This window comes from Sus scrofa, chromosome 12 (genome assembly GCF_054392235.1).
Source record: "Sus scrofa isolate SSC_HxYL_T2T_F1_AM1 chromosome 12, Sscrofa_HxYL_maternal_Yorkshire_Landrace_v2.0, whole genome shotgun sequence".
NCBI classification, from domain to species: Eukaryota; Metazoa; Chordata; class Mammalia; order Artiodactyla; family Suidae; genus Sus; species Sus scrofa.
The window spans coordinates 18,187,671-18,212,630 of NC_139394.1; the positions used below are offsets into that span (position 1 = coordinate 18,187,671).

Here is a 24,960-nt window from a genome sequence, read left to right on the forward strand (position 1 = left end):
CTATGATGGAAAGCAAACAATTACAAGGCTATATGAGAATATCTGGACGCTTGAACTTGTGCAGCACGGGGCTGACGGCAGGTTACAGAAGAATGCCCAGGGGACCTCAAGACGCTCCCTTGGTATAAGGTGTGGTTAAAGATGTTTTTCCTGAGAGCCACCAGGAGGGAAGGAGGCTCCAAATTGGGCCGGGGTTCTGCCCACCGGGCAACGCTGATGCCCTGGGAGAGACAAAAAGAGGGTAGGCGTTGGTCCCACTTTACAAGTGGGCAATCTTCTCTGAAGGATGCCGAGAGAGAGACGGCACTAATTCTACACAGATGGTGCTGAGGCTAGATGAGGTCAGAGGCCAGGATCTCGTCTGACGCAGGCTCTGCCAGAAGCGGGCGGTAAGAACGCATCCCGCCTGGCATCAGCGGCCGTGCCTCTCTGCGCCCGGCTAGGGTTCCGAAGTCCGGACTCTCCCAAACCGCGTATCCGCTGTGGGGCCTGGGAACACTTCGGCTTCGGAGAGCGCTGGTTCCGCCCCCACGGCTCCTTCGAGCCCCGCGATTGGCTCCGTGGGACAGGGGCGGGGCCAGACGCAGGTCTGACGTGGTGTCGTCAGGCGCCTCGGGAGTCGCTTCCTGTTGTCAGTGGCGGGGAGGCCGCAGCGTCCCGTCGGGGGATTAGGGGCTGCAGCGGCCGGGAGTGCCCAGTCCCCCACCCCGCTCCCTTTGGTGAGTTAGGGCTGAGGGGCGAGGTGGGCAGCAGAGGGGCGGCGAGGCCCGGACGCGAACGGGAGAGAGGACAGCAGCCCTCTCCGAGATCCCAAACCCCTGGTTGCCTTGAGAGACTGCCCTGCTTCAGAGCTCTCACCCATCCCAGCCCGCACCCCGCACGCCACTCGAACCCTAGCCTTCAGTCCGCACAGCCGCTGCTGACCTGTCCGCTCCATTTCCCAGCCGTGACCTGACCAGCGGTCTTGCGTAACTGCAGCCTCACCCTTGACCTCACTCTAGCCCAGTTCCATCCTCGACCTCAGCTACATCCCTCCACCTCCCTCTAACACATCTCATCTTCATCTCTCAACCCCTTTGGCCGTCCTCTTGCCACACACGGGCCTCCTTGAGACCCACCATTCTGATTTATCTAAAAATCAATTTTCTTCTCCAAAGCTTCCCAAGGTCTGTCCATCCTAAACACTGCACTTCTGCCCCACTCTCATTTAAGACCCACCACCAAAGTGGGCTCACCCTTTTCTTTTTGCTAACTCTGATCTCAGTCCTCTCCCAGGTCTTACATGTCTCTTCTTGTCCTCACAGACTCAGCCCCTAACTTCCTAGCCCACCCAATACTTCTGTCCATCTTCAACCACCCTGAGGACACCCCCATCCCTAAGTCTTTGCCATACCGCCCCCAACTCTTGGTACCCCAGTTCCTACCACCCTCATCCAGTCTTATCAAGAATGAGGTCTGCTGGAGTTCTGTGGTGGCTCCGCAGGTTAAGGGTCTGGTGTTGTCACTGCTGTGGCTTGGGTTTGATCCCTGGCCCCAGAACTTCTGCATGCTCTGGGCAAGGCCTAAATAAATAAATGAATAAATAGAATGAGGCCTTCCGCCCTCCACCTCTGCTGCCCCCACCTCAACTCTACATTCCCTTGATCCAGTCCCCATTCAGTCTGAGCATTTAGGGCAGAGTCCCCCGCCAACCCCACTAGTGGCTTCTCAACAGCCAAAATGTCGGTGCTTGCTCAGAGCCCAGCAGTTAGAGTCTGAGCAGCGTCAGGGTACATGCAGGGTCTGAGGTGGTAAATAAGTGTGGAGAAGCAGAGCTGTCCCACTCCGGGCAGGGGTTCTTCCTGGGTGTCTGGTCCCCTGTGCCTGCCCGCAGGGGTTCTGTGTCTAGCATTCATATTAAATGACTTGTGTTGGCTGCTGGAAGGGCAGATATCACCCAGATACCCAGAAGGTGAGGAATGGCCACTCACCTAGCACACTCAGCCTGGGACTGTGGAAGCCATCACTTCCTTTTGGGTGGTTTTCTGACCCAGGAGAAACTTAAGGAGGACCTCTGTGTGGGGTTGGCCGTGGCCTTGTGTGTTGTCCTGGCACTTGTTAAAGGATTCTCACCCAGTGCTCCTCCCAGCCGGAGCTGATGGCAGACTTGTCCTAATGCCGAACACAGGGAACACAATAGATGCCAGAGATGATGCTGCAGGTTGTGAAGAGGATAGGTGAGACAGTCCTGAGGAGGCCGGGCCAGGGCGGGTACAGGGCCTGTTGAATCACTTCCTCTTTCTGCAGGTGCTGGCTCTTTGCGATTTGGTTACCCGTAAACTTGGCGAGCCAGGATACTGAGCTGAGGCAGAGGGACATTCCTGAGGCACCCAGGCCCCATGCTCAGCATTTATCATCTCCTGGGCCTTTGGGGTGCATTGTCTCTCAAATTCTGGTGACCTGGCTTCAGAGGATCGGCCATTTGGCAGCAAATTTAAAGGGCCCGAAACAGGACCCGTTGTTTTTGCTTGCCATTTATAGTCTTGTTCCTTTGAAAATTGAATGTCCTTCTCCCTTCAGTATCTGCTCCCGCCCCCCACCCCCAATTAAGGTGTGATATGTCTGAATGGTTTCAGCCTGTTGGCTGTGTGGTTTAATGGCCCCACCACTGAAGAATTGTTACCTCAGCTGTCCATGGTCTGTGAAATGAAGATACCTGCTCTGAGCCTTGTTTATGTTTCATTCATCTGTTCATTCAGCAAATATTTTGAGCACTACTGTGTATCATACATTCTTCTGAGGCCCTAGAAACACAGTGGTGAATTCGTCGGCGAAGTTCCTGTGTTCATTAATCAGAGTTTGGTCCTTGGTAGAATCCTAAGGGGAGTGGGATAAGAACATGGAGCAAGTGAATGGAAGGAAGAGGGAGGAAAGAAAGATACACCCTGTTCACTGACTTCACCTTTCTGGCCTCACTCACTAGCCTTTGGTTTGGGAATCACAGGCTAGAAGTTTCTCACCCTCCAGCTGGTATCCAGTTGCTTTAAAGGCCAAGTTCCCCCACCACACTCTCCCCTCCCCCAACACCCCCACCCCCACCAGGTTCGCAGGACACTTGTCCAGAAATCCAGCTTTCTTCAGGTAGAAGGAGGTGCGGGCTACTCATTCAGTGCTCACATGTCTGAAAGATCAGCTGCCTTTCAGAATCAGAAGATAAGTTTGTCATTCTTTTCCATCTGATTACTTTGTCATTCTTTTCCAACTGAAAACCATGACTCATCAACTGGTACAGCAGCTGGATGGCTTAAACCTCAGGCTGTTTGTTCTGAAAAGCGAGATATAGGATTGGGTTCAGGCCCTGAAGAGGAGGCAGTTGGGAAGGTCGGACAAGTCTCTAAGGAGGAGAGGTTGCTGTTTACTGATGGATGGAGAGTTTCAGAAGCGGTGAAGCCAAGCCATCTGTTTCTTCTTTTAATGTAAGTCTCATCTAAGCCACTCTTTTCTTTCTTCCTTGGTCTCTGGAGGAAGTGAAATTGGACTTGTATAGAAGGCCAGGCAATATGATGAAGAAAAACAACCAGAACAATCCTTCCTGTGTGTTGGAATATTTCAGAAAGGGTGGCTGTGAAACCTGGGTACTGTGGAAAGGACGTGGCCTCAGCTGGTTGGGACTACAAACCTGATGGGAGAGATTGTTTCTTGTTGATTTTCAGCCTTATTTGATAAAATAGAGCTTTTGAATGCTAAGTTAATTAATACTTAGTCCCTTGGAACCGAAGACCTGAGAGAGTTTCATCTGGTGAAAGACAGGGACTTAGAATGAGGAAACTAGAGGGTTCTGTCCCACATCCACGGCACGTGGAAGTTCCTGGGCCAGGCAGGGATTGAACCTGAACCACAGCAGTGACAATGCCAGATCCTTAACCTGCTGAGCCACAAGGGAACTCCCGGCCTGGGGCTCTTTTCCACTGAGCCTCAGTTTTCTCCTCTGTAAAATGGGGATAATCATCTTCTCACAGGATTGTTTTAAGAATTAGATGATATGGGAGAAGCTTGGAGATTCATGTCAGGGTGAATCAGTACTTGGGGGGAGAGGAGACTTCTCGTGGTGAGGAGTTGCTCAAAGGACAGACAGATGTCGCCTTTTCTGCTAAACTCTGGTGATGTTTAAAGAACCATTCGATGATGTCGCCCACGTTCTCTCCTTAGTCTTTTTGGCCTCAGTCTCCTGGAAGCCCTACCTCTCTTTGGTTTGCTTCTTGTTGTCAGTGAAGAGTGTTCTGAGGACAGGGAGGGGAACCAGTCCCACGGGATGGTAGACGGGGGTCTGAGCCGCCCAGCAGAATAATGGAGTGCTGACCCAGCAGTCAGGAGACCCACAGCCACGTTCCGGTCCCGTCAGCAAGTTCTCAGGTCATAGAGAGTCACATTCTGCCTCTGAGCTGGGCTCCTGCCTCCCTGAGGCAGATGACGCAGGCACCCAGAGCTAGGTGCTTTGGCTTCTTGCAAAGAAAGGCGGGCCCAGAATCGTGGCCTGAACCCCAAAGCCTCGGTCCTGTTTTGTGAACTATCAAGTGGCTGTTCTCCTTCTGGACTCCTCTGCGCTGCCATCAGTCATCTTGTGGCTTCTCTGACACTTGGTTTTAGATGACAGGTACTCAGCATCAGTTGACTTGGGTATTTTCACAGACCCTTACAGGGCTGGAGCACCCACCTACCAGCCGGCCTCCCTCCCTCCAATGAGTATTCTTTGCAGTCAGTTAGTTGATGAGGCCTTCATGGACCCAGGCTGTTGTTTAGATTGTCGAGGTCCAGGCCTGACCTGCTGCTGGCTGAGGAAAGGGCGCTTCTGGAGCTTGTGGCTCTATCTAGAAGGACAGGCCTGAGGGGAGGCCTTTGGCTGCTGGAATTACTGAAGGGGATTGGAGCCCAGGGTCCTGGAGCCAGAGAACCTGGACTTGGCCTCCTGGGCTGCACAAGAGGGCCTGGAAGGAGCATTATCTGGAGGGACCGTCCGCAGCACGTGTCCCTTTTCCCATCCCCCTGGAATCCCTGGTAAGTGGGAGGGGGATGTGGTGAGGTGAGGAGGCCAGTTGGGGGCTGAGGCCAGGGGCCAGTGTTCTGTGTTCTGTCACACCTTGGCTGACCAGCACCAGCTCTGCAGGGTAACCACCCCCCCCACCCGCCCCCAGCCATGCCCTTACTTGCAGAGGTTGGCTCTGGGTCCTGCTTACCCTCTGCCAACTCCAGGGCCAGGCATTGAATCAGAGCATCTTCCTTCCACCTTTTAGGGCCACACTGCTTCTCTCACTTCCAGGCGGCCTCCTGTACTTTCCCACCAGGCTGACGTCCCTTGTTCCCTTGCACCCACTCACTGGGCCCCCAGCTGAAGAGCCCCCCCGCCACCGCCACCCCTGCCCCCTTGCCCCCCTCCCCTTAGCCCCAGGCCATGCCCCCATCTTCCAGAAGGGAGATGTTGGATTGAAGTCGGTCAGGAATCTGGGCTCTCTCCTGAGCAGGAATTGGCGTTGTCCTGCCGGTGGGTCGGAGGGTCATGGAGCAGCCGTTTACCAGCCCCGGGATCTTGGGAATTTCCTTGACCTGGGTCAGCTTCTCTTTCTTATCTGTCAGACTGAGGTAATAAAACCCCCCTAGGGTGGTTACGAGGAATGAATGAAGCAATGTACGTAAAGGGTACAAAAGCCGTTTAGCCTGCCTTGGTTCGATTAACTGCTTCAGGTCATGAGTTCTTGAGAGCAGTAACCTTTTTTTCTCCCCCCTCTTTGGTGTCCCCTCATGCTTAGATGTGTGACCACTAGAGATTTATTTAGATATGAGTCTGCCTGTCCCGTCCTGGTTTCTATAAGTTGCTGGGGGTGGGGGGTGGGGGCAGGCCAGGCAGCACCCCCCTCAGAATCAGACCAAAGTCCCCGCGCCAAGGAGAAAGCCAGCTGCCCCTCGTCATTTACCTAAGCACTGACTTCAGCTACTTGTGCAGACTCACTTTGGCAGTGGATTCTTTGCCTGTAGATTTTGTTGTTGTTTGTTTTTTATGGCCAACCCAGCGGCACATGGAAGTTCCCACGCTAGGGGTCTAATCAGATCTGTAGCTGCGGGCCTACACCACAGCCACATCGATCCGGGATCTGAGCCGCATCTGCAACCTGCACCGCAGCTCACAGCAACGCCGAGTCTTCAACCCATTGAACAAGGCCAGGGATCAAACCGGCATCCTCATGGATACTAGACAGGTTGGTTACTGCTGAGCCACAGTGGGAACTCCTTTGCCTGTAGATTTGAGTGGCCACATCCACTAGGGTTATAGATGCTGTTTAACCTTGGTAAATATCAAGCCCTTTGCTCAGCATTTTCCACCTTCAGTGACTCCATTTAAAAGGTCTGATACATGTCTCAGTGTGCCTAGCTGGTCAGTGGCAAATGGAGATTAGAACCCGTGTTGTTGCCCTTTAGACATGTCCCACTGCTACTCAAGCTAGACCCTTGCCACCCAAAGGAGCAGCAGCTGGGTGACGTGAGAGCCCTTCCTTTTGAAGCCATTTCAGCTGTGCTTTTCCCCACTGAGCAGGCTGACCTTGGACTGGGACAGCAGTCAGGGACAGTTGCCAGGCCCAGGCTCTGAATGGGAACTGTGAGGCCCTGCTTCCTGGCCCCTGTGGGTTCTTGGCACTTTCAGCTGCACCCTCAGCTCTGTGTCTAAATAGCCTTTCATCCCCAGCTTTTGGTGCCAGCGTTTGGTGTGGAGTACTCAGGGCCCCTTACCTCACGAGATTCGAGCGCTCAGCCATTTTTTCCTTCCTTGTTTCCATCTTTAAAATCACTTTCAGTTTTTAATTTTGTATTTGAAGGCCTTTCAGTTGCAGTTTAAGTAAGAGGAAGTTGACCAGGGGCAGTGATTGCTCATCTGGTCACCATTGTCTCGGCAGGTATCATGTGATTCTCTTGGGGAGCTGCTGCTCGAGTGGAAATGCTCTCAGTGGTGGAGAATGGACTGGATCCCCGGGCCGCCATCCCGGTAGGCGACAAGGGAGGACCAGGGGTGGGGGAAGGGGTGGGCAGGCTGGCCGTCTCATTGGGTCTTCTCACTTTGAAACGAGTCCACACTGTCCAGAAAGAGAGGCCTCGGGTTGAGAAAAAGTTATAGCAAAGGCAGGCTCTGAGGGGATCCTGCCCTTTCTGGATGATCTTATTGATGCTAAAATGGGGATTTCCACAAAACAATGGAGATTTAATATAGATTACCTGAAGACCAAGGATTTCTCCAAAAAAGATACACATTGACCAATAGGTACATGAAAAGATGCTCAGCATCATCAGCCATTTAGACGAAGGCAAATCAGAACCACAATGAGATACTTTTTCATGCCCACTAGGATGGCTATAATCAAAATGGCAGATAATAAAGTGTTGGTGGGATTGTGGGACCGTTAGAACCTTCTTATGTTGCTGGTGGCAATGGAAAATGGTGCAGCCATTGTGGAAAACGGTTTGATAGTTCCTCAGGAAGTTCAATGTAGAGCTGCATATGACCCAGCAATTCCACTCCTAGGTGTACATCCAAGAGAACTGATACTATATGTCTACACAAAACTTGTATGTGAATGTTCATAGTGGCCTCATAGCCAAAAAAACAGGGGGAACAACCCAAATATCTATTAATTGATGAATGGATAAATAAAATGTGGTATATCTGTGCAATGGCATATTTCTTGGCAATAGAAAAGAATGAAGTACTGATAAATGCTACAACAGAGACAAACCTCGAAAAGATTTGCTGAGTGAAAAAAAAAAAGCGAGATACAAAAGTCTGCATATTATATGATTCACTTTCTATGAAATGTCCAGAATAGTCAAATCTATAGAAACAGAAAGGAAATTTGTGGTTGCCAGGAGCTAGGAGGGAGAGGGAAAAAGCAGGTGACTGTTAATGGGTACAGTGTTGCTTTGGGGGCAGTGAAAATGTTATAAAATTAGGTAGTGGTGGAGTTCCCGTCCTGGGTCAGTGGAAACAAATCAGATTAGCATCCATGAGGACATGGGTTTGTCCCTGGCCTTGCTCAGTGGGTTAAGGATCCAGTGTTGGTATGAGCTGTGGTGTAGGTTACAGACGTGCCTCAGATCTAGCCTTGTTGTGGCTGTGGTGTAGGCCGGCAGTTACAGCTCTGATTTGACCCCTAGCCGGGGAACTTACATATGCTGTGGGCGCGGACCTAAAAAAAGAAAAAAAGAAAAAGATAAAATTAGATAGTGGTGATGGTTGCACAGTTCTGCGAATACACTAAAACTATTGAGCTGTATACTTTAAATGAGGGATTTTATGCTATGTAAATTATGTCTCATTAAAGCTGTTCTAAAAAAAGAACATTTAACTTTTCAAAGAACAGTGGCAATAATTGTGTTGGCTAAAATGAAAATGAAACAGTGAAATATTTTTCCATAATCCTATCACCTAATAATTCAAACCAGTTTTTCTGCCATCCATTCCAGTCCTTTTTTAAACCCTTGGGTAATTTTGAGGTACATACCTACATTATGATAGAACTTTCTTAACTCTATAATTCTAAAGGACTTTATGTATTTTTTATAATTTATTCGTTTAGCAAAAACATTGAGTACATATGCCAGGAACCAGGCCAAGTGTTGAGGACACAAGGATGAATAAAAAACTAGCCCTGCCTTCAGAATCATCCGTCCAGTGCTATAAATCAGGAAATACTATTTCCATTTAACAGATGAGAAAATTGAGGCTCGGAGAGGTTAAGTGAAATATCTAAAGTCACCTAGCTGGTGACCGACAGAGCTGAGACTAAACCTGGGCTCTGACTGCCAAGTCTAGGCTCTTTCTTCATGTAGACCATGCTCCTGTTTCTTAGTGTTTTTCTTATTCTAAAGAAGCACTTTTTACCTCTTAACTTACTGACTCTCTGTGGAATGTCGGCCACGTGAATAAAGTAGAAAGAAACACCCCGTCCTACGTGAGCTTACACCCAAGCTCCCATGGCGCTAACTATGATAGAGCCAGTATTTATTGTTCTGGGTTTTTTTTTTCTTTTTGGCCACACCCATGGCATGTGGAAGTTCCCAGGCCAGGGATCAAACCGGTACCACAGCAGTGACAAAGCCAGATCCTTAACCCACTGCATCCTAAGGGAACTCCTGGAGCCGGTATGTAAACACCAGATTTATATGTCTATCAGCTCACCGAAATTTGGTTTAAAAAACAAACAAGGAGCTCCCTGATGGCTCAGCAGGTTAAGGATCCAGTATTGTCACTGCTGTGCCTCAGATTTAATCTCTGGCCAGAGAACTTCTGAATAACCCAGGTGCAGCCAAAACAAATAAACCACCATATATATATATATATATATCTTCTGTCTTTTTAGGGCCATACCTGCAGCATATGGAGGTTCCCAGGCTAGGGGTCGAATCAGAGCTGTAGCTGCCAGCCACAGCCACAGCCATAGCAACGCCTGATCCAAACCACAACTCACAGCAACACTGGATCCTTAACCCACTGAGCAAGGCCAGGGACCGAACCCGTGTCTTCATGGATACTAGTCAGGTTTGTTAACCACTGAGCCACGATGGGAGCTCCAACCACAAATATCTGTGCAAAAAAAAAAAAAAAAAAAAAAAAAAAAATGACAGCAGTATCCATGTGTGTGCTATATGTGTGTGATTTTCTTTTCTTCTCTCTCCTTTCTCTTTATTTTCTATTGTTAGCCTGTGTATAGTTTTGCTATATAGATGCATAGATCTATTTGTGCATGCACGTGGGCCTGTGTATTTGGCATTAGGCAGAGTTACATTGCAGGGGTTGCCATGGGGGATGTACTAAAGGCCTGTGTTGTGTCCGCCGCTGCCCAGGTCATCAAGAAGAAGCTAGTGGGCTCCGTGAAGGCGTTGCAGAAGCAGTACGTGTCCTCGGACACGGTGGTCACTAGCGAAGACGGAGATGCCAACAGCATGTGCAGCGCCCTGGAGGCCGTCTTCATCCATGGCCTGCACGCCAAGCACATCCGAGCCGAGGCTGGAGGCAAGAGGAAGAAAAGTGCCCACCAGAAGCCTCTGCCTCAGCCTGTCTTCTGGCCCCTCCTGAAAGCCATCACCCACAAGTGAGAGCTGCTGGGGTGAGGGGGTTCGCATCAGGGGAGGAGCTTCAGAGTGTGGGACACTGGGCTTTTCCCTGCGTAGGAAAGTCTCGGAGAGCCCTGTGCCTGGAGTAGAGAGGGGCAAGGCGAAGTCATTGTTAGACCAGGCCTCAGTGAGGCCCTCAGGCAATGGTCCGGGGCAGCGCTGAGCCCCTGGGTCAGAGCAGGAGCCACCTTTTAACCACATGCTGGCCGAAAATCTTTACTGTCTGGCCCTTTTCAGAATTTTTCTGTGCCTTAGAATGTTTGCACACCTATGTGCTAAAGTATCATACTCATAACAAGGTATTGTTTTTGTTGTTGTTGCTTTTTAGGGCCACAGCATGTGGAAGTTCCCAGGCTAGGGGTCGAACTGGAGCTGCAGCTGCCAGCCTACACCACAGCCACAGCAACGTGGGATCTAAGACACATCTGAGACCTACACCACAGCTCATGGCAACGCCAGATCCCTGACCCACTGAATGAGGCTAGGGATTGAACCCACATCCTCATAGATACTAGTCGGGTTCTTAACCCACCAAGCCACAACAGGAACTCCTGTTGTTGTTTTAAGAAGAGTGGCATCCAGGTAGAGCCTCTCGATGTACACCCTGAGACACTTGTCTTGCTGACCCTGAACCACTGGGGCTCGGGAGCAGGCGGCTGGCACTGTGCCTCCAATAGCTATTAAATGCCACCTTCTGCCCAAAGGTGCCTTGTCAGTCTCTAATCTTCCTTTCTGTGCCTACTGCCACGGCCCTATCTCAAGTTCTTACCTCACTCCTGGGTGATAGTGCCTTTCTGATTGTCCCCTTTGTCTCCTTCTGTCCTTCCTTTGGTCAGTCAGCCAACATTTACTGAGCTCCTGCCAACCGGAGCTCAGTCACTGAGGATGCAGAGTGTGGTCCCACCCCCGTGGAGGAGGAGACGTTCACAGAGGACAGTGGCAGCCAGAGGAGGGCCATTTAGGCTGAGGCATTCAGGAACCGAGTTCAGTACACTCAGGGTGGGATCTTATCCAGAGCAGCCCACCCTGAAGTCTGCCTAGCTGGGGACAGGTTGCTTTCCTGAGCAGAAACCTGTAGTCCACAGGCTCCAAGTGCCAGTCTGGAGTCTGATTCACTTGATTGGGGCCCCAGCACCTGTATCCTGTCCTGGTTCCTGGGGTGATTCTGTTGCATAGCCAGGTGTGAGGGCATTGCCCCCCTTTGCTTCCCCTGTTTGATACTCAAGACCCTGCATTACTTGGCTTTGCAACCAAATCGCCCGCTCCTTGTGCTGTAACTAGAGCGCTCCCCACTCCTGTTACAGTCCAATTGCTCGACTACTCTTTATGCCTTTTTCTCTGTCAGTCCCTTGTGCCTTAAAGGTTCTTTCTGTCTTTCCTTCCTTCCCTTCTTCCTTCCTTCCTTCCTTCCTTCCTTCCTTCCTTCCTTCCTTCCTTCCTTTCCCACACCCAAGGCATGCAGAAATTCTCAGGCCAGAGGTCAAACTCTCGCCGCAAAAGTGACCATTCCAGATCCTTAACTCTCTGAGCCACCAGGAAACCCCTCTGCTTCCATCTTTGCCTCAAGGCCCAGCTGGGGTACTACCCTTTCTATGGCATTTGTCTTACTTCAACCCAGGAATGATGGCCCAGCCCAGCTGTACAAACAGCAGGGCTCACCTCAGTATACCCGTGACAGGCGGTTACCTGGACTGAGCGTAGGGGCCATGTTTTTACCCTGTGTCTTCACAGCTCCAAGGACCTTGCCCTTCGGCGCTCAGCAGACATGTCCTGGTTGAGCAGCTGATGTCAGGGGCCCAAGGGGTAGGTGCTATGAAAACGGCATTTATCCATCATGACCCCAGCCTTAAAAGTTAGGGGTTATAGCTTAATATTTCAAAATTCCCCTTAGACCTTGCTGTTATCTGAGAATTTTTTGTGCCTTTATACATTTGCAGTCGTTGTTGTCTCTTGCTATCTGGTGGATACAGTGGCATCTCAGTGCTTTGCAGGTGGGTTTTTTTTTTTTCCTTTTTCTTTTTCTTTTAGGGTTGCACCCTCGGCATATGGAGGTTCCCAGGCTAGGGGTCGAATCAGAGCTATAGCTGCCAGCCTGCACCAATGTGGGATCTGAGCTGTGTCTGCAGTCTATACTGCAGCTCACCGCAGCACTGGATGCTTAACCCACTGAGCAAGGCCAGGGATCGAACCCACATCCTCATGGTTACTAGTCGGGTTCATTACCGCTGAGCCATGATGGGAACTCCTGAAGGCGTTTCTTGAAACAGACCTGTTCTGTGCCTTCACAGACACATCATCTCAGAGTTGGAGCACCTGATCTTTGTCAGCACGGACGTGGGCCGCTGCCGGGCCTGGCTGCGGCTGGCCCTCAACGACGGCCTGATGGAGTGCTACCTGAAACTGCTCCTGCAGGAGCAGGCCCGGCTGTGCGAGTACTATCAGCCCACGGCCCTGCTCCGCGACGCCGAGGAGGGCGAGTTCCTCCTCAGCTTCCTGCAGGGACTGACATCTCTGTCCTTCGAGCTCTCCTACAAGTCCGCCATCCTAAACGAGTGGACGCTCACCCCTCTGGCCCTGTCCGGGCTCTGCCCGCTCTCGGAGCTCGACGCCCTCACGACCTCGGGTGCAGAACTGCAGCGGAAGGAGTCTCTGGATTCCATCTCCCACTCCTCGGGCTCGGAGGACATCGAGGTCCAGCACTCGGGCCATAAGATCCGACGGAACAGGAAGCTCACCGCCTCCTCCCTCAGCCTGGACACGGCCAGTTCTTCCCAGCTCTCTTGCAGCCTCAACTCTGACAGCTGCCTCCTCCAAGAGAACGGCTCCAAGAGTCCAGACCGCTCCGAGGAGCCCATGTCCTTCGACTCAGACCCAGGGACGGCCAATGCTGACGACTCAGACCCGTCTCTGCAAGAGTGAGTGCCCTGCCCCCGCCCTCCCGAGCTTCCTTCTTCTCTTCCTCCTGCCCTCCCTCCCTTCCTGGGACATGCGATGATCTGTCACTGCCCTGAATTCCTGTTAGGGCATAAAGACAAGCTGCCAGGGACATTCCTTCGGGGAGGCTGGAATTGCTGGGAGCTGTACGTGGAGGCAAACTGGGGCCAGTGAGGAGAATGCATTTAGATGGGCTCAGAGGAGTTCCCGTCGTGGTGCAGTGGTTAATGAATCCAACTAGGAACCATGAGGTTGCGGGTTTGATCCCTGCCCTTGCTCAGTGGGTTAAGGAAGGATCCAGCATTGCCGTGAGCTGTGGTGTAGGTCGAGGACGTGGCTCGGATCCCCCGTTGCTGTGGCTCTGGCGTAGCCCGATGGCTACAGCTCTGATTGGACCCCTAGCCTGGGAACCTCCATATGCTGTGGGAGCAGCCCTAGAAAAAGGCAAAAAGACAAAAAAAAAAAAAAAAAAAAAAAAAAAAAAAAAATTAATTAAAAAAAAAAAATAAGGAAACAGGGCTCAGAGCTGGTCCCATCCCCGGCTCTGACCCGGTGACCTTGGACAAGTTATTTAATCTCTCCGAGAGTCAGTGTAAAGTATTATGGTCTTCATCTAGAGAAAAAGATACGAATCGTTCAGAGCTCTGTGTACAACTTCCAAAAAGTACAGTGACGCACATGCATAAGGGCAATCTTCTGGGACCTCGCAGGAGACCTTCTGGGGGACATAAAACCTGAATGATGCCTGAGGGGGTAGCAGACACATGGGGACAGGCAAGCCTGTGGAGGACCGAGGTGACTAGAGAAGGGGGCCTGTGCAGAGCCTTCCTTCAGGCCTAACATTCACCTTTGAATAGATAATTTATTTTTATCGTTAAATGACCTAAAAATATATATAGTTAAAAAGTCTTTCCCACCCCTATAACCATAATTATTAATTTCTTGCATTGTACAAATTTAAATGCCTCTATAACAAATACGAATATACAGATTTCAAATTTTTCTTTCTTATTTCTTATTCCCCCATCTCTTTCCACAAAAGATGGTATGAGTTATAAATGCATTATTCTGCACTTTGGGAGGAGATCTTTTCATGTTAGATCTTCCTCCTTTTTTTTTTTTTTTTTCTTTAGTTTATTGAATCAGCTCTGAATTTAATGGACATTAGAATTCACTGTTTCTGTGAGTAACCTGTATATGTGGTCTTTTAGTTCAACTCAAGGCATCTCCGTTCAGTAAATTCCCAGAAGCAAAACTGCTGAGCCAAGGGATAAATTAACTTGTGGTTTTCACAGACATGCTTATTCACACCCATCAGAAGCTTATTATGTCCTCTCAGCCTTGTCAACAGAAGGTATTGATCAAACTTTGGGATATTTGCTCATCTAATAGGTAAAAATGGTAACCGTGTATTAAGCATTTCCTTCAGCAGGACCCCTGACCCATCAGCTGTGTCAGGACCCTCCTTCCACTCCTGCTGGTCCCCGCCCTTGCTCCCACCGTGTGTGGGAATCACACCAGGTTGGGTGTCATGAACTGGCCTTGGACAGATCTAGTTTCAAGCCGTATTTCATCAATTATAAGCCCAGGAATGTCCCACAGATTGCCAACTCTTTTTGAGCGTCTGTTTTTTCATTTTCATTTTATTTTATTTTATTTTTTATTTATTTATTTATTGTCTTTTTAGGGCCACACCTGAGGCCTATGGAGGTTTCCAGGCTAGGGGTCTAATCGGAGCTACAGCTGCCGGCCTATGCCAGAGCCATAGCAACGCCAGATCCACGCCGCATCTGCGACCTATACCACAGCTCAGGGCAACGCCAGATCCTTAACCCACTGAGCGAGGCCAGGGATTGAACCGTAACCTCGTGGTTCCTAGTTGGATTCGTTTCCACCAGGCCATGATGAGAACTCCTGTTTCTTCATTTCTATAATGGAAATTCCCTCATAGGGCTGTTTGGGAATTGAATGAGATGCCGGTGAGTGAGTTGCACACCTAAGAGTGTCTGGTGGGCCCCAGAAATGTCCCCTGGGCACATTCGATAGAATTTTCAGTGTCAAAAAGGAGGGTTGGGATGTACCATGCTGGGAGAGAGCAGCCCCCGCCCCAGAGGTGGCGGGGCCCGTGGTATGCATGACTCAGTCCCCTGTGCTGGCCCCTGGTTGTGTCCCCCTCCTGCCACAGACCAGCTGGCCCGCTCTTTGTCATGTGCCTTGCCTTTCTCTTCCACAAGTCTTGTGATTGGAAAATTCCAGCTTAAGGTCATTGAATCAGTGACCATCCACCCCGCCTGGGAAGTGTTGTCCTGGGTATTATGGGGAAACGCAGGGGAAGAGGGTCAAGGTGCACAGACTGACGCTGACAGCGCTGTGAGGAACAGGAGGACACCTCACGCACACCTGCCCCAGCGCCCACCCAGCGCCATCATTCTTAGAGCTGGACGGCAAGTTAGCCTCTGAGCATCCTGAGACCAGCGTTTCTTGGAGTATGTGTTTTAAGGGTAAAGAGTCTCACCAACCCTCAAGAGGTCACCTAGGTTATTATGTTACTTTAATGTTTGTAACTTAAAATTAGGCATGAACACTTTGTGCTTATAGCTCTTACAAGTATAAAATCAAAACATCTGCAAATTAAACATGAAGAAAACTGCAAAACTCATAACATTCCAAATGAAATTTATTAGTGTTTTGCAGAAACCAAATTACAGTTTGCCTTGTGACGAAAGGATTGACTGCCCTGCCTCCCTGCTTCTGTGTTCATTGGGCCTGAATGATAATTATCACTGAGAAGCATAGGTACAGTCTAGTGGGAAAGAATGTGGCCTCAGGAGCCAGGCGGCCTGAGGCCTTCGGTAACCAGCTTTGCCACCTGGGGCCAGTAACTCAACCTTTGCGACTGTGACCATGATGGCCTCCTCTAGAACATGGGGATTAGCATGCTTCAAAGGAATGCTGGGGAGATGAAATGAGTTGAGATAGGGAGAGTGCTTGGAGCAGCCTCTGATGCCGTGTGCATGCTTGCCAGGCGGTGGTGTCATTTTACCACTGGGCACCTGTGACCTCCATTCTCCCGCTGCTGCAGAACCTTGGTCAGTCATATGTGTTAGAGGTCATTGTCATGAAGCCTTCCCTTGGGCAAAACGATTCCTAGCATATGCAGCCCACCTCTGTGCTTTTTCCTTTCCTTTTTTTTTTTTCCTCTTGACGGCACCTGCGGCATGCTGAAGTTCCCAGGCTAGGGATCAAACCTGAGCCGCAACATGACAACACCAGATCCTTAACCTGCTGAGCCACAGGGGAACTCACTGCCTCTGAGCTTTTATTAGTGGCCTGATTGCCAAATAGTACTGCATGTCACCAACACGGTGATCCACATGACCGGGAAAACTGCAGACTCAGAGTCCCTTGTCAGGGGTACTTTACAAGTCCACCCAGACTATCCAGGCCACGCTTTCTATTTACTTCACACTTAAGTATTTATAATAACATGTTTTTTTCCAGATTGTTTTCTAGATGAAAGTACAAAGTTTAAAAATTTTTGAAAAACATGGCCTTGAACCAGACCAAAGTGGAAGAACTGTAGCGGTTCCACAGTTTCAATTCTATGTTGCTTTTTCTTCAAATTTTTCGAAAATTTTCTTTATCTTGCCTTTCCTTCAAAATCTCATCTCTAGCACATTTTCCCACTTGATGTATGAGTCTCTCTTATTCTCACTGGGTCTTAAAGACTGGTGCCAATTCTAGTGAGGCTCTGGAGCTTGACTTCACCTTGACCTTAGTTTTGATTTGATGGAAACTAATTTGTCACACAAGCTTTTTGCTGTTTGGTGGCATTTCTCTAGGCATTAAGTCATTCACTTATTCTAACACCCAGTCTACTCTTATCATTAAAACCTTCCTCATAAGTTCCCATCGTGGCTCAGCAGAAACGAATCTGACTAGCATCCATGAGGACTCAGGTTTGATCCCTGGCCTTGCTCAGTGGGTAAAGAATCCAGTGTTGCTGCGAGCTGTGGTGTAGGTCACAGACGCGGCTTGGATCTGTGGCTGTGGCTGTGGCTGTGGCTGTGGCATTGGCTAGCAGCTACAGCTCCGATTTGACCCCTGGCCTGGGAACCTCCATATGCCACAGGTGCAGCGCTAAAAAGACAAAAACAAACAAACAAACAAACAAAAAAACCCACAAAAATCCAAACAAACAAAACTTTCCTTATAGATTAGGATTCATTTCTCATTGAAAACCACTTGGGTAACGCTAGTATTACAATAAATCTGCTCCTTTCCTTCCATTTTTGTTTGTGTACACGGAGGTTAAGCAGTCCTGTCAGTGAGGTTAACAGTTATTGAGTACTTTGTGCCAGAACCTCTTCTAAGCACTTTACCTGTATTATCTCATTTAATCTTTGTCGCCGTCATAAAAGGTAGGTGCTGTTACCCCAGCCGCTTTTCAGATAAGGGAATTAAGTCCATGAGCTTAAAGTCACGTTGCAGGGCCCACAGCCGTGCCCTAACCAAAGCCAGGTGGACTCTGGAGCCCTGCCCTTGGTCACTCACCACACTAGCCCCCAGGAGCCCATGCAGCGCTGGGACCTCACAGAGGATGTTGTCAAACATCCGTCTCCCTGCCTCATTTCAGGGGGGCCTCTTCGGTCCTGACAGTTTGGACCTGCACTTGGTCAGCAAATGTCCCTTCCTCCTCTGCTTATATGGAAACGACTCCTTTCTTTCCAGAACTCACCTCTGCCTGCTCCCGGCAAGTTGCACCTTGGATTTTTCATGGGTCTGTTTTTAGAGTGTGGCTTTAGAGCAAGGACGAGCACCCACCTGCCACCCCCATAACATTCCACACACACATTTACACCTTTCTCTGACAGATCATCTATTTCCTTCTCCACCTATGAGTCACTTACCATAAAAGTCACCGTTTTAAAGTGTGCTATTCAGTGGTTTTTTAGTGTTTCACAAGGTTGTGAATTCAATGTCTATTACTGTCTAATTCAAAAACATTTTCATCCCCCCGTAAGGAAATCCCTTACCCATTAGCTATGAATTTACCTATTCTGGAGGTTTAATATCAATCAAGTCATAGAACATGTGGCCTTTTGTGACTGGCTTCTTTCACTTAGCGGAATGTTTTCAGGGTTCATCCATGTTAACAGCATTTATCATGACTGAATCATATTCCATTGCATGGGGATACCACCATTTATGTATTCATCACTTAAAGGACGTTTCTTCCCTCACTTATTGGCTATTATGAATAATGTGGCTATGAGCAGTCATTCATAAGTTTTTGTGGGGCATGTGTTCTTCTCTTGGCTATGTATTTAGGAGTAGAATTGCCGAGTCACGTGGTAACTCTATATTTAACTTTCTGAGGAACTACCAAACTCTTTTCCACAGAGGCTGTACCATTTTACATTTCCACCAGCAATGTGTACGAGTTCCAGTTTTTCCTCATCTTTGCCAACACTCATTATTCTCTTTTATTATAGCTGTCCTACTGGGCATAAAGTAGTATCTCTTGGTTTTGACTTGTATTTCTCTATGTTTTTTAAAGATTTTGAGTACTTTTTCACGTGCTTATTGGCCATTTGTATATCTCCTTTGAAATAATGTCTATTTAAATCCTTTACTTATTCTTAAATTAGGTAATTTGTTTATTATTGAGTAGTAAGAGCTCTATATCTTTTGGCTACTAGACCCTTATCAGATATAAGGTAATATTTGCATGTTTTATATGGAAATATTTGTATTAGTTACGTGTTTATTCGTTGCTTATGCATTAGATGTCACATCTAAGAAATTACAGCCTGATCCAAAGATACACTTGTTTCCTACTAAGAGTTTTATAGTTTTAGCTCTTACCTTTAGGTCTTTGATACCTTTTGAGTTAATTTTTTTGTATGTTGTGAGTTAGGGGTCCAACATCATGCTTTTAGATGAAACGATTCACTTATCCCAGCAGCATTTGTTGAAAAGACTATTCTTCCCCCATTGAAATGCCCTGGTACTGATGTTGTTCAGTTGCCCAGAAATGCATAGGTTGGTCACCTCTTCTCTCTCTCTCTTTTTTTTTTTTTCGGTCTTTTTAGGGCCGCACCCGCGGCACATGGAGGTTCCCAGGCTAGGGGTCGAATCAGAGCTGCCCTACACAGCCACAGCAATGCCAGATCCGAGCCATGTCTGCAACCTATACCACAGCTCACAGCAACGCCGGATCCTTAACTGAGTGAGGCCAGGGATCAAACCTGTGTCCTCGTGGTTGCCAGTAAGATTCGTTTCCGATGAGTCATGATGGTAACTCCTCGTCACCTCTTCTTGACTAAAATGTGTTGAAATATTGTTTGGCGTCATGATATAAGAGCAGAGCTCACCTAGAAGACAATCAGATACAAACTTGAGTTCTAACATCCTCATTTCCTTAAACCCACATTAAGGGAAGTTTGATGTGTCTTCTGGACCCAGTCTAGGCCATTAGCGCAGAGGTACGTGGTCTCTTGGCTTGCTTGCCACGAGAGCCTGCATTTGTCCGTGGTGCCCTCCACGGGTACCGGAAGCACAGATGGAGACAGCGAACAGGTTTACTTCAGAAACAGGACTTGGATTCTCAGAAGCCGCGGGAGGGAGGAGCAGCCACTAGCCATTGCACATTCCAGAAGCCCCAGAAGTGTGTGTGGGTGTGTTTGTGTGTGTGTGTGCACAAAGGCAGCAACACTGGCTCCCAGGGCCCCAGGAACACCACCAAGGGGCAGGAAGTGCCATTCCCCTCAGGAACACACACCACACAGCTGGTACACACTGTTCTCCAGCAGCTGCTTCTGGGGATGTGCGGCCTTTTTGGCTCCACGCCCAGCCCCTCACCCCAACCCTGCTGCCCAGTTACTGTTCCAGAACAAAGCGGGTTCTCAGTTCACCCAAGCCTGTGTCCCAGGGAGTGGAGCCTTGGCCCCTCAGCTGCCCGCGCTGTCAGGGACCCTGCTCTGAGACACGCTGTTCACTGAGGCTGCGCCGAGGACGGCCTGGGGCGGTGACCCAGCTGTGTTTGGCTGAGCAGCCTCTCCAGGCCCTCAGTAGCCTGTCCCGAAGGTAAAAGGCAGTCAAACCCTTTCCTCTGCTTTGTGAGCTTCCTCACCTGACATTCTGGGCCCTACACCTCACCTACCACCAATCTGCCTGAGTCTCAGCTGGGCACGAGCTTGGTGGGAGTGTCAGCGGAAGAGGACCGTGTGTGTGTGTGTGTGTGTGTGTGTGTGTGTGTTTGAGTGTGTGTGAGAGCTGGGAGCACAGCCATGATTAAGAGGGTGGTGTTTGTTCTGTTTCATTCTGTCACAAAACAGCCGTTTCCACTAGTAGCCTTGGGCATTCCAGCTGACAACCCGTCACACAGGTTTCTTTGTTTAAAAACTTCCAGGGTGTTGTCGGAATTCAGCAAAGCCCAGGTAAACTCCATGCCAACCAACGGACTAAGCCAAGAAACAGAAGTTCCCACGCTGCAGGCCTCACTGTCGCTCCACGGCCTGGACACCAGCACACCCCTGCACTGTGATGGACCTGCAGAGCCCCTCCCCACCCAAGCATCCCCTGGGACTCCAGACGGTGGCCACCAGCAGGAGCCGCTTTCCCAGGCACCTGGCCCCCTGGGCCAGCTGCTGCTGGGCACTGCCCAAGCTGTCCCTTCCAGGAGCACTTCAGACCAGCAGCCTCCCTGTCCTGTGAGAGAGGCGACCAGAGCAGTTGGCCAAGGGAGGGGCCAGCAGAAGTCCCCGGAGGATGACGGAGCCAGACTGAGCCCTGTGGTTCCCCCACCCACCAGTCCGGTGAGTGTACAAGCTGTCGGGAGTCGGGTGGCGTTGGTGAATATCTCAGAGCCGGTGCAGGGTTTCCCCAGCTGGTGGCCCCGAGAGGTCTCTGCCTTCTCCCCAGCGAGCCCCTCTCCCTGTGTGGTTTGGTATTGGTAGCATCGCAGTGATGGAGCTAAAGTTTCATGGTGTGTGAGTGGTGGGGTGTGAGCCAGACTCTGGGCCCATCATTTCCCATGGGTGTCTCCTGTCAGCTCATCAACCCTGTAGAGACGATAATTCTCACCTGACCGTAGACTCTGCTCTTAACCACTGCCACTCGCCAGCTTACAGCCTTGGGCCAGGCACTTCACCTCACTGAGCCTTGGTTTCCTCCTCAGTACTTGTTATCATTATTCTTTTCATTTTCTGGCTATGTCCACAACATGCAGAAGTTCCCAGGCTAGGGATCAAACCTGAGCCACAGCAGTAACTCAAGTCATAGCGGTGGCAATGCTGAGTCTGCTAGGCCACCAGGAAATTCCAGTACTTGTTATTATTAAATTAGTATTTTAATAAAACACCAGGCTTTAAAAATGCTCACTTTGCAACAAGAGCCAGATTTAGACCCACACTGTCCACTCTGGCAGCCACCAGCCACATGTGGCTCTTAAGCACTTAAAACGTGGCTCGTCCATAGAGTTCCCAGTTGTGGCTCATTGGTTAATGAACCCAACTAGTATCCATGAGGATGTGGGTTTAATCACTGGCCTCGCTCAGCGGGTTAAGGATCCAGTGTTGCCGTGAGCTGTGGTGTAAGTCACAGACGTTGCTCGGATCTGGCATTGCTGTGGCTGTGGTATAGGCTGGCAGCTGCAACTCTGATTTGACCCTTAGCCTGGGAACTTCCATATGCCGCAGATGCAGCCCTAAAAAAAAGCCAAAAAAAAAAAAAAACCGAAATAAGACTGCATCTCATCCAAATAAACACCGGATTTTGAAGCCTTACTAGGAAAAAAAAGAATGTAAAATGTCTCATTCATGGAGTTCCTGCCATGGTGCAACAGGATCCATGGCATCTTGCGAGCACTGTGATACAGGTTCCATTCCCAGCCCCGGCATGGTAGGTTGGAGGCTCTGGTATTGCCAAAGCTATGGTGTAGGTTGCAGCTTCAGCTCAGATCAGCTCCCTGGCTTGGGAACTTGCTGCAGGATGGCCAAAAATGAAAAAAACAAAACAAAACATTTTTATCTGCCATAAAAGCAACCTGCTCGCCATGAGCAGTGACTCCCCATCCCTCACCCCTCCTCTTGCCTCGCCTCCCTCAACCCCTGGCAGCTGCTCATCTGCACTGTCAATAGATTTGCCTCTCTGGACCTTTCACATAAATGGAATCGTATAATGTGTGACTTTTGTGATTGGCTTCTTTCAACTAGCAAAATGTTTTTAATGTTTATCAATATTACGGCTTGTGTCAGTACTTCATCCCTTTTCACTGCTAAGTAATAGCCCATTGTGGATTCCATCTTATGGATGTATCACAGTTTACTTATCCATTCATGGGTTGGTGAATGTTGGCGTTTTCTCCTACTTTCGGGCTATCATGAATAATGCTACTATGAATATTCATGTACAGTTTTTTGCTTGGACATATGTTTTTAACTTTTTTGGATGTATACCTAGAAGTAGAATTTTTGGATCAAATGGTAACTATATTTAACCTTTTGAGGAACTGCCAAAATCTTCCAAAAGCAGCTGCCCCATTTTATATTTCAACCAACATTATATTTTTCTACATCCTCACCAAGAGTTCTATTTTTTGTTTGTTTTTGTTTGTTTTTTGTTATAGCCATTCTAATGGGTAAGAAGTGGTATCTCATTATGGTTTTGATTTGCATTTCCTTGATAAGTAATGATTTGAGCATCTTTTCATGCATTTGTTGCCATCTGTGTATCTTCTTTGGAGAAATGTCTTTCAAAACATTTGCCCATTTTTAAGTTGGGTTATTTAATAAATTGAGTTATAATAGTTCTTTATATATTCTGTGTTCTAGGTCCTTATTAAACCAATGATTTGCTCTTTTTTTCTCCCATTTTGTGAGTTGTCTTTCACTTCTTTTTTCTTTTCTTTCTTTTTATGGCTGCACCTGCAGCATATGGAAGGTCCCAGACTAGGGGTCAAATTGGAGCTGCAGCTGAGGCCCACACCACAGTCACAGCAACGTGAGATCTGAGCCACATCTGCCACCTACCACAGCTTGCAGCAATGCCAGATTCTTAACCCACTGAGTGAGGCCAGGGATCGAACCCACATTCTCATGGAGGCTATGTCAGGTTCTTAACCCGCTGAGCCACAATGGGAATGCCTCACTTTCTTATTGGTATCATTTACAGCATAAAAGTTTTTAGTTTTGACTTAGTCTGATTTATCTATTTTTTCTTTTGTTACTTGTGCTTTTGGTGTCTTATCTGAGTACTCATTTTCTAATCCAAGGTCATGAAGATTTACTCCCGTGTACTCTAAAAATTTCAGTGTCAGCACTTACATTTAGATTTTGTGAGCCATTTTGAGGGGTTTTTTTGGTTGTTTTTTTTTTTTTTTTTTTTTCGGGCCACACATGTGGCATAGGGTAGTTTCCAGGCTAAGGGTTGAATCGGAGCTGCAGCTGACAGCCTACCCCATGGCTCACAGCAACACCTGATCCTTAACCCACTGAGCCAGGCTAGGGATCAAACCTGCATCCTCGGGGATACTAGTCAGATTCTTAACCCAAAGAGCCACAATAGGAACTCCCGAGTTAGTTTTTGTATGTTGATAAAAGAATGGGGTCCGACTTCATTCTTTCACATGTGGATACAGTTGTACCAGCACCATTCGTTGGAAAGACTATTATTTCCCCATTACATTGTCCCACTCTCCCCTTTTAAAAATGAGGAATGATGTATTTAAAGTACCCAAATCCTCGGTGTACACCTCAGTGAATAATTGTATGTCATAGACACTCTGTAACCACCATCCAGCTCTAGGTGTAGAATAGTTCTGCCCACCAGAGGCTCCCTCGGGCCTTTTCCCCTGCGCGGCTCTCGTCCAGAGGAAACCACCATCTGACTTCCAGTTCATAGTTCTTCCTGTTGTGGAACTTCATGTAAACAGATTCATAGAGTGTGTACTCTTTCACTTCTTTCCCTGAACCTTATGTCTGAGATTCCTCTGTACCTGTAGCCTGAGGCTCTAGTTTGTTCTTTTCCCTTGTTCTGTAATATTCCATTGTATGCATATATCACAACATGGCTGTGCATTCTCCTGTAAACAGACATTTAGGGTGTTTTCAGGTTTGGGCTTTTATGAAGAAAGCAGCTGTGAGCATTCTTGTGCTTGCCCTTCCGTGCACCTGTGCACTCATTTCAGGGTATACATCTAAGAAGGGAATCCCTAGGTCACTGAGTAGGCACAGGTTTAGCTCTAGTACATACTGCCAAACAGTTGGCTAAAGTGCTTGTTGTAACTTATGCTCACATTAGCAATGCATGAGCGTTTTTGTGGCTCTTTCTCACAGTCAGTGGTGTTGTCAATCCTTTACCTTTCAGCCACTCCCGTAGGTGTGTTGTGGTATCTCACATGGTTTTAATTTACATTTCTCTGATGACTGATGATATTGATACCTTTTCATTTGTTTTCCAGCCATTTGATCCTCTTTTGAAAGTGACCTTTAAAGGCGTTGTCTCATTCTTAAATTGCATGTGTTTTCCTTATTGATTTGTAGGCGCTCTTTATATGCTTTGGATGTGTCTTTTATTAGAGAAAAAAATATATATAACAGATATCTTCTTACGGTCTATGGCTTGCCTTTTAAATCTCTTAATGGCATCTCTATTGAACAGACGTTCTTAATTTTAATGATCTTCAGTTTATCAATTTTGTGGGTTTTGGTTGGTTTTTTCTTTTTTTTCTTTTATTCATTTTTTAAAATTCTTTTTCAGTCTTTTAGTGTTTTTCGTTTGTTTTGACTGTACCCGCGGTAACACTGAATCCTTTAACCTGATATACCACAGGGGGACCTTCCTCAATTGTTTTGTTTTTGATCAACGTGTTTTGTGTGTATTTAAAAT

At 48.4% G+C, this 24,960-nt stretch overlaps 1 protein-coding gene across 3 annotated transcripts in view; it reads left to right on the plus strand.

Moving 5' to 3' along the window:
* Window positions 1-616: 616 nt before the first annotated feature.
* PLEKHM1 (pleckstrin homology and RUN domain containing M1) overlaps window positions 617-24,960 on the plus strand; it is a 51,167-nt gene continuing 26,823 nt past the window's right edge. For 2 of the 3 annotated variants that reach the window (XR_014821013.1, XM_005668716.4), the window contains exons 1-5: window positions 617-719; window positions 6,924-7,012; window positions 9,865-10,112; window positions 12,423-13,049; window positions 20,483-20,888. Coding sequence is in view for 2 of the 3 variants with exons in the window: in XM_005668716.4 (XP_005668773.2) it covers window positions 6,965-7,012; window positions 9,865-10,112; window positions 12,423-13,049; window positions 20,483-20,888 (1,329 nt within the window). In the remaining variant the exon portion in view is untranslated. Of the gene's footprint in view, window positions 720-3,271; window positions 3,456-6,923; window positions 7,013-9,864; window positions 10,113-12,422; window positions 13,050-20,482; window positions 20,889-24,960 lie in introns of all 3 variants that reach the window. The other variant, XM_005668717.4, reaches the window with a different exon arrangement.